Raw genomic sequence first — 9,419 nt, forward strand, 5'->3', positions numbered from 1 at the left:
AAGTTACAAGCATGCGCATTACTTTCTCGAATGCGAGACAACCATTAGCGCTCCAATTTTTTTACTGTTTATTTTGCACCGTATTTCTTCGTTTAAACGCCGCCCTCAATTAAAAGCGGGCCTCAAATAAATGCGGCATTTTAATTAATGAATTCTAATCTATCTAGCTCGAAGTTTAAAGGAAAAATCATACAACTTCTTCAAAGGCAAACGTTACTTTAAAATTTAGATCTACCCGGATACTGTTTTACTGCATGATGTCTCAAAGTCTGAATTGCATACCTGTATGGTGTTCAATTTTGTTCTCTTGAAAAGGTGTCAGACCTACGTGTATACAGCAGTACGCGTACATACACACTCATAGAGCTTTAATTAATTAATTAAGCACGGACAGAAATAGAAACACTTATCGAATAAACGCCGCCCCGCCCTCGCCACAGTGTAACCTAGCTCAAAAATAAACGTCGTGGCGTTTAATTTAATTGAAGAAATACAGTATGTCAAACTTGCCCAAGGCGCGCATGCGCTACGGTTACAAACATATCTCTGTGAATCAATACAATATTTAGTAAGCATAATAATTAGTATGACAATCTGGGTTAATTGATCCTTACTTTAGGTAAACCAACTGATTGTATGGCATGTTCTCATCTGATTGTGAAGACTAGAAATTTGTGTTTGTTAAATAAAGGTGTCACTAAGCAGTTTCTGTGGTAGCTGTAACGTTTGTATATTGCAATGCAACGTATAATATATTAATAGCTCAAAGTACAGTACAACCAGTTAGGCTATAACATCAAGTGAGTGCATGCTAAGTGCTATTCTACCTTTAAATAGTCTACCAATCTAATTGTCTAAAACCACTCCTAACATCTCTCTTTCTTTAAATTTTAAAAGATCAATAAATTATCTAGGATTTAAAAAAGTTAAGTAGTATAAAATGCGCCCTGAGATAACTCGATCGGTCTTTTGATTGTTAATTCTTCCACTTCTTGTCTGACATGGTTGTTGGACTTCTGTTGTTGTCTTTGTTGTTCTCTCTTGTTGTTGTTGTTGTTGTTGTTGTTGTTGTTGTTGTAGTTGTTTCTTTGTAGAGCCTGGCCTTTCCAGGTGCTGCAACTGTTTTTAAAGCTGGTTTCTTGGTTGGCTTTAAATGTATCCTATTCCTTTGGTAAGTTGTACCTGATGATGTTTTTACTTCGTAAGACCTATCTATATACGAAGTTACAATAATAGTCCACTGTGATAAGGTATTTTTTAGTTTGTCTTGAAAGGTGAAAAGATCTGCTCCTAGTTTGGCCCATGGTCTATTTGGCACGTCGTGGCTTTGTAGTGATTCCTTCTGCTGACTTGTTTCAAACGAACGGCAAATCGAATATTCCTTTCACTGCACTATTCATTCCTGGCCAATATACGTACGCAGTCTCTTGCCCTTCGAATACAACCATTTGTTAATTCCAATGTGGGAGCTGTACGTGTATTCTTTCCAGCACTTTCCGTTGGTAGGACTGCGGTATCACAATCCTTTTGTCCGTGAAAATCAGTCCATCTTGTACTACTAATTGCAAGTTCTCTCTGACATTGTAGTATATTGTCGTATTTCATAGCTTGTGACTTAATTCATGCCTAGCTTCTGGCCATCAATCCTGTCACAATGGTTGTAATTAGTTGTTGCATTGTCGAATCATTTGCTGTTGCTTGCTTGATTTCTTGCAATCTTTGATCAGTCACTAGCTAGCTGGTATATGCTGTACCATGTCAATACATTCCAATTCTCTTTCAAGCTCTGTCTGCATTTGAACAACTTCTGAATTGTTGCGTTATCACTTAATTCCTTGAGTTAATTCCTTGCATGTATGCTCTCGACAGTGTGTCTGCCAAATACATGTGCTTGCCTTGCTTGTAGACGACGCTGATGTCATACTTTTGTAGACGCAATAGTATTCTCTGTAGCCTTTTTGGTGTAGACTATAGAGGCTTAATTGTGATATGTTGTTTTCAGTGGCTTGTGGTCTGTTTCCACGTTCACTGCATGTCCTTCCATATGTATATGAGTGAAATTCTCAACTCCAAACACAATGGAGAGCAATTCTTTCTCTATCTGTGCGTAATTGATATTCTTCTCTGTTTCTGTCAAGGCTCTGCTTGTGTAAGCAACAGGCTGTCCTTTCTGCATTAGTGCTTCTCCAAGCCCTAGCTGTTGAGACTTGTCAGATTGTACTGTTACCTCTTCTGCTGGGTCAAAGTACTTCAACACTGGAGTCGTTGTCACTGTTGTTTTGATTCTCTCAAATATTAATTGCATCATGTGTGCTTGTCCAGCAAAATTTCACATCTTGTTTTGTGAGCTGCCTGTGTAGCTCGCATAGATTGGATAAGTAGCCGACAAACTTTGACTTATAGTTTACCATTCCCATGAGTCTTCTAACTCCAGCTCTGTCTTGAGGTTTCTGCATTTTCTGAATTGCTGTGACTATTGCAGGGTCTGGTTTAAGTCAATTGTCTGTCAGTATAATGTCCCATACATGCAACTTGGAGCATGGCTATTTTGCATTTTTCTTGATTCAGCTTCAATCCTTTTTCTCTGCATCTATTCAGCAATTGGGTTATCTTTGAATCATAATCATTTCTGGCTGCTTGTTGGGTTGCTTCCTTGCCAGTCACTAATATGTCATCTGCAACTGTGTAAACTCCTGGTAAATTCTGTATTGCTGCATCTTCTTTGGAATATCTCAAGTGCTGGCGAGATGCCAAATGGCATTCGATTCCATCTGTATCGACCATAGGGTGTTGCAAATGTAGTCAGTAGGCTTGACTCTTTGTCTAGTTCAATGTGCCAAAATCCGTTTCTCACATCCAGGACACCTAAGACTTTGGCTTGATTCAGTTCTGGCAATAGGACTTCCAATGTTGCATGGTAAGAGATGATGACTTCGCTTGAGCGCTCTATTCAGAGGGTTGGATCACTGCAGACTCGTAATTTTCCATTTGGTTTATATGCACAACAACCAAACTGGATATCCAATCTGTGGTCTTGTCTTCCCTCTGGATAATGTCCATTTTCTCTAAACGGTCCAGCTCCTTTTTCAATTCTGCTTTTGACTGATAGCAATATTCTGCTAACTGGTAATCTCACTGCTTGTACCGTATCAACTTCTACTTTTAGCTTTTCTTCCAATCGTCCAACTTCTCCTTGGAATACTTCTGGGTATTTGTTCACATGCAAAATCCTGCTTTGTCAATCCACTTATCTTGTGCTTTGCTGCTTGTGGTGCCTTCTTCTGCTGAGTGGTCACCATCTGAATGTTAATTCTCTTTGTGTATATACATGCAGTAATTGCATTCGTTGCACCGCTTTTGCTCCCAGTATTGCAGCTGGTGCCTTTTCGAACACCACAAATTGTGTGAGATAGCTTCTGCCATTCTTTGGGTTTCTAGAACCATCACTTGGCACTTCCCAATGGGTGTAATGGTAGTTCCATCATATAGAGATAGGATCTGTCCTTCATGTTCTCAACTGTGCTTAGATCAGCTTTCCTTAGGACGTTGCAGGTAAATCCTGTGTCCAATTGGAATTGTATTCTTTGTCCATGCAGCCACTTCCATTTTTGCATATATTCGATTTGAATGTTGTCTATCGATCAATAGTGTTGACAGTCTGCTTGTCAGGCAACGTCAATGTCAGTGCATACTCAGTTTGTGAGATGTCACTGCTGTAGATCTCATCACTGTCATAGTTATATTCTTCATGGAATGCAATCTCGTTTGTCTCAAGGTGCACGCGTGTCTTAGATTTGCACATGCTTGTGTAGTGGTGCAGTTTGCCACATGCTCTGAATTGTTTACCCTAGGCTTTGCAATACCGTGCGCCTTTGGAGTGCGTCTTGCCACAATATTTGCATTCTTGAGGAGGTGCAGTATCTCTGGTTTTGCTGCTTTCTGACTCTGCTTTTTGCGTTGCGCTTGCACGATGCAAGAAGCAGTGTCCTTTGTAGTCATCACTTCCATCTGTTCATGCGTTGATACGCTTGCTCGGCATATGTGTAAGCATTCGTGAGTTCGAAGGCTGAGGTTCTTCTTTTGCAGGAGGAGTTTTCTCATGCTATTGTTTTTGACTCCAATTGCCGCAAAGTTGCATGTCTTCGCGAGCTCTTTCAGTGTTGTGAAAAATTGTTCAAACGTTTCGCCTTCTTGCTGCGTTCTCTGGTTGAAAATAAACCTCTCATAAATTACATTGGTCTCAGTACGTTCCCATCATAGCGAGCACTTTGTCCATGTCTGATTTGTCTGCCTCGTTGTTGAACGGTAACGAATTGTAGATTTGCAGAGCGTCTGGGCCTATGAAAGTGACAAACGTAGCTATTCTATATCTATTGTCTCGTACCTGCAAGTTAGACAAAATCTCACAGCTGTTCCCAATCTTTCGCCACTCTCGCCAAATTATGCTGGGAAAGGTTCCCTTTGACCACTAGTGGTTTGGGTAGCAGTAGTCTATAGCTACCTTGCATATGGAGAGGGAATTCGGCTTGTTCGGTTGCATGCTGTTTGCTGCTGCGCCTGCTGAACTACTGGCTGCTCTGGTGGCTGTTCTATTTCTGCTTGTTCCATTTCTAGCCACTCCTGACATCATATACACGTTTGTATATAATACGGTGTATTGCAATTACAATACAACGTATAATATATCACTAGCTCAAAGTACGGTACGACCAGTTAGGCTAGCATCGAGTGAATACACGCTAAGTGCTATTCTACCTGGTTACCATGTCTGCACATGAACGTAATTTCCATGTTTACAGCATCATATTGAAGTAGACTCCCCAGTCTTCCTCCTCGCGAGGAGGACAGGGTACGAGTCTAATATTAAAGACAAAATATCAGTGAATAGACAATTCAAACAAAAATTTTTAAATAAATAATTTATTAATCAATTAAATAAATAAATAGAAACATCAAATGCAAATATTGACTTCAATAGACACACGAGAACGCCACATGATTTCTTGCAGATCAAGATGCATTATCTGTGAAGCCGAAATTCAATTTCAAATAGCTATCAGCAGTTCAATACAAAACAAGCAACTTTTGTCTTTACTTTATCTTCTAATCTACACACAGTATTTGTATAATAAAATTTTCTCAAATTTCTGATAATATTTTCTTCTGAATGATATTCTTCTATATTGCAGCTGCACACGACAATAAGGCTGTTGGTTTGTTGTGTGTTGTCTTGTTTCTTTTATAGATAGTTTCTTATTCGTTTCAGAGCAAACAACAACAACTGTTATGTACTCTGTATGACTCAAGTTCCCATCAGTTTGTGATAAGTTGAGATTCAATCTTTCTCCTGACTATTCCTCCCACTCCAGCTTTATCACAAGCGACCAACAACTGCTGAACTGTAGCTTGTTGAGTTTGATCTGTCCAGGCTGACAAAACTTTACGTAATTTTTCTTTCAAATTGTAAATTGGTTGGTCACATTCTTTCATTACTCCCCTTGTCACTCCAAGGTAAGTACCAATTTCACTCCAATGATCTCCGACATTTTCAGCTACTATTTCTATGATGACTGGAGTCACCTCAGAGTCACCATGTAAAGTCATGTCCTCGGTGTTTTGTACTAATCCAGTTGCTGCATCAGGTAACATCAAGTGACTCAAATGCTTTTGAGGCTCAGATGGAATGCGAGCAACAAGTAGAGCATCATACAATTCACATACCATCAATTGGTTGTCTCTTGACTCTAACCACTCACTTAATATGCGGAATGCCGGTGGCTGGACAAAACTGGAGTCAGAAATGTTTTGCTGTAGCTTTGACAACATAGACTGTTCAGAACCAAATATGATACTTGTTAGGTTAGGCCAGAACTCTCCAACATCTGTTGCTACCCGGTGGAGATCCATTCGATCCACTGAAGTTGCACTTTCTGAAGACAAAACATGACATAAAGGAATACCTTTCTTTACACTTGGGCACACTAAATAAATACAAAAATACATACACACACATTCTATGTGAAGACAACATTCGTGTTTGTTGTTTACCCTGTTGTAGTGCTTGGATGTGTTTTGACATCTCTCCACTGTATCTTCCTGCTGTAGCATCTACTGCAAATGATCCCCACGATTCATTTGGCACAAACTGCTTGGGTCGACTGAGGGGAGACTTTCTACTTGTGGTAGAAGAACTTCCACTGTAGATGAATCTATCAGAGAGAACACCAGGAACAGACTGGAGAAGATCCTCCATATCTGACACACAACGAAGAAGAACATGCCACAATCTGCCAACACTGTGATGTGACTTGACTACTCTACCACTGAGACATATAGAGCCAGATGAAGTATTCTTGCTGCAATTGAAATGCAAAGTCACTGCACCATAACGCATCAGCAGTCCACTGCTCCAGTGACAAATATAATTGGAGTGACGATGGCAACGAGCAGACAGTCGTTCAAACAAACCCAATGGACGATCATATGCAAATGAGTATTCAACAGAAACTTGCATGACTCCATGTGGTATATCTAAAGGCCAAAGTTCACTAGCATCCTCTGGTTTCTCATCATTAAGTAGCCATGGCAACAGCAAGCCAACATTATGTTGTTTTAGCTTAGAAATCATTTCTTTGCAACTGTCTCTCTGCTCTTGAAGACGATATTGTTCTATTGTGTGACCAGATGAATCTGATGTTCGGTTGGCGCTAATTGGCGGAGTTAAAGTGATCTGACGTCTTCCCCAAGTGTGTTCCAGTTCTTGAACTACATCATTTGGTGAGCCAGTTAGATAACCAAAGTCGAGAGCAAGAAAAAGCTTAATGAACACGTCAACATGATGATCTGCAGTAAGATGGAACTCACTCCACAGTGCCAGTAGCATAGATATCCTAGCAACGCCATTACAAACAAGATCAATTTTCATCTCCTTAAACTTCTGAGGACCTACACCTGCCCCAATAAACCGATAATCATATTCTAAAGATTCGTGATCATGTCTGAAAACAGCCTTAAGTAAAGTGACCACAAATGGTGGTACAGGAAAGAGAACTTCTGCTAAAGTCAGGTGATGAGAGTAATACAGAATGCTTCCTACCTGGTTCAGATAGTTTAGCAACTCACGACAGCTTTCTTCTGTCAGTCCGTGCTCTACACACACTTGCATTGCATAAGAGACATCTATAATGGGGACAGACGTGTGAGGTTGTGGTGTAATCAACTTGTCTTCTACAGTCACCCATGATGACGGCAACTTTGTGTGCAGTGAAGGCAGCAGCCTTTCATTACCACACAGATCTCTTAAACAATTCTTCACACTGACCACTCCCTCATGTGTCGAGGCACTCGTCAATAGCACATTTTCTTCAACAGTTATTCGCTGAAAGTCAAAAAAGTGAAGACGTTCTGATACGTACTTGTTCTTTGGAGAATCACCAGTTGCAATGATTCGTTTCATTTGATCAATCTCAGCTTGTCTGATCTTCAAGAATTGACGTAGACAAGTGTACAGATGTTCGCTCCACTTTCTACTCATTTCTTCTCTTGACATGTCGACCATCAGATCAACTTTACTGACAACAATAGCAATGTGAGCTCTGCTGTTTCTGTCATACACAACTTGCAGGAAATCTGCAATATTTCGTCGAAAACATTGTTGAGTGAACTTATACTGACTGCTGTCCACAACAATCAATACCAATGAATTGTCACTGATAAACAGCTGGTTAGTTAGCATGTATGCTCTATGGCCACCACTGTCAAGGAGTTTGCATTCTATTTTATCATCCAGCTTCATCACTTTTTCTACTATCCCTATAGTTCTCTCATCGGGTTCTGCAAGAAATGGTTTACCACTCTCCAATGCTTCAACGAAGCTTGTTTTTCCTGCCATTGTAGTTCCCATCACTAGAATCTTTATTCTGCCACGTCGCACTCCACCCACCTTATCCAGCTCATGGAAATATTCTCTTATAACACGAATACCTTGGTTGCACACTTCAATGGGTGGAAACACTAATGGGCATCCATCCACTTTCAATGTCTTAAGTTGGGAGCTAAAGACAAATTCCTTCAAAAGATGAGTGACTGAAGTTCCTGATATGTCGACTTCCTTGATTGTGACTTCTAAAAGTACGTACAAAACAGAAATATTGAGTAAACAAGTACATATAGTGTAGACTGAAACCCAACAATCATTTTACAAAGAAACAAATACAGGTAAGTTTCAATCACTTCATTCATTAGACATTAAGTCTTATCATCTTGATAACACACTTCATCTCTGTTTTACTCCATTATCATTATGCCATAAACTATTATCTGTTAGTGTCACAGGCAACCGCGTCCTTAGCAGGCGCTCAGCCGGTCTTGCTGTTAACTCAAGTTGATCTATTTCAAGATATGAGACAGACTAGTTGTAGGAATAATGAATGACCGTATACAGCAACGACTGTTGGCAGAAAAACAGTTGACATGCAAGCGAGCGTATGAATTAGCGATTGCACAAGAAACAACCAAAGAGAATACCGCAGAGCTAAAGCAGAAGGAAGCAATGAGTACACCTGGCAACCCAGAGGGATTGTCCGTACACCAGTTACAGAAGCAGCCTGTACACCAGCTACAGAAGCAACAAGTACCCAAAGCAGGCAATTACACAGACCGACTGACAAGGTATCCAGTTGTTGTTCTTGCTGTGGTACACAGAGACACATACAGTTCGAGTGCTGGTTCAAGAATGTCAAACGTTTTGGCTGCAGCAAAATTGGGCATGCAAAGGCAGTTTGTAGCACAGTAAAAAACGGCCCAAAAAGAGGACAGTGGTAGAGGTACATACATACTAGCCTCGCAAGCCAGGCTCTTCCGCGCAGTCGCTGAGCTAACCGCACGTGAATCACACGAGGAGGAGGAGCTTTTACCGGAATTGCTCCAGCGCGAGAAGAGCCTGGTCGCTTTCGAGAACGTCATAGTGACGTGGGACCCCCGATCGGATTTCATAGCTTGATAAAGCTAATCCTATTAGGTAAGCATGTAGGTATGAAAGTTGAGAACACGCGACATCGCTTCACGCACTTGCTTGTTTTGCACGAAGTACGTAGTTGACATCATCGTTCGCTTCTAGTACGTATGCAGACAGCTCAGCCATGTAATATTCTGCAGTGTCACGACTCCTTTTCAGCATTCAGTTTCGCCAACAGCACACCGCCGAATCTAGATCTGCAGCGCGGTAGTTTGAGAAATGAACTCATTGTACGCGGTTAGTGTATATATGTAGCAGTCAGAAACCGTGCATTGAAACAAGTCGTACGTGTACACGTGCAACTACGAGTCAACTCTACACTTCCTGAACATGGTAGGTCCACTGCACTGCTGTTTTCCCATGCCTAGATGTTTCCAGTTCACCGTGAGGAGGTCAATATCGT

At 40.8% G+C, this 9,419-nt stretch overlaps 2 protein-coding genes across 2 annotated transcripts; both read right to left on the reverse strand.

Moving 5' to 3' along the window:
• Positions 1-5,008: 5,008 nt before the first annotated feature.
• LOC134187089 (uncharacterized) lies at positions 5,009-6,097 on the reverse strand. The gene is made up of 2 exons (XM_062655207.1): positions 6,049-6,097; positions 5,009-5,981 (listed from the first exon to the last, which is right to left on the reverse strand). Exons 1-2 carry the CDS (start codon positions 6,077-6,079, stop codon positions 5,314-5,316), a joined length of 699 nt encoding a protein of 232 aa, XP_062511191.1. The 5' UTR covers positions 6,080-6,097; the 3' UTR covers positions 5,009-5,313.
• Positions 6,098-6,212: 115 nt separating this feature from the next.
• Positions 6,213-8,769, reverse strand: LOC134187236 (malignant fibrous histiocytoma-amplified sequence 1 homolog). Its single transcript, XM_062655351.1, has 4 exons — positions 8,660-8,769; positions 8,562-8,617; positions 6,309-8,124; positions 6,213-6,255 (listed from the first exon to the last, which is right to left on the reverse strand). Exons 1-4 carry the CDS (start codon positions 8,767-8,769, stop codon positions 6,213-6,215), a joined length of 2,025 nt encoding a protein of 674 aa, XP_062511335.1.
• Positions 8,770-9,419: the final 650 nt, after the last annotated feature.

This window comes from Corticium candelabrum, chromosome 11, assembly GCF_963422355.1.
Source record: "Corticium candelabrum chromosome 11, ooCorCand1.1, whole genome shotgun sequence".
NCBI lineage: Eukaryota > Metazoa > Porifera > Homoscleromorpha > Homosclerophorida > Plakinidae > Corticium > Corticium candelabrum.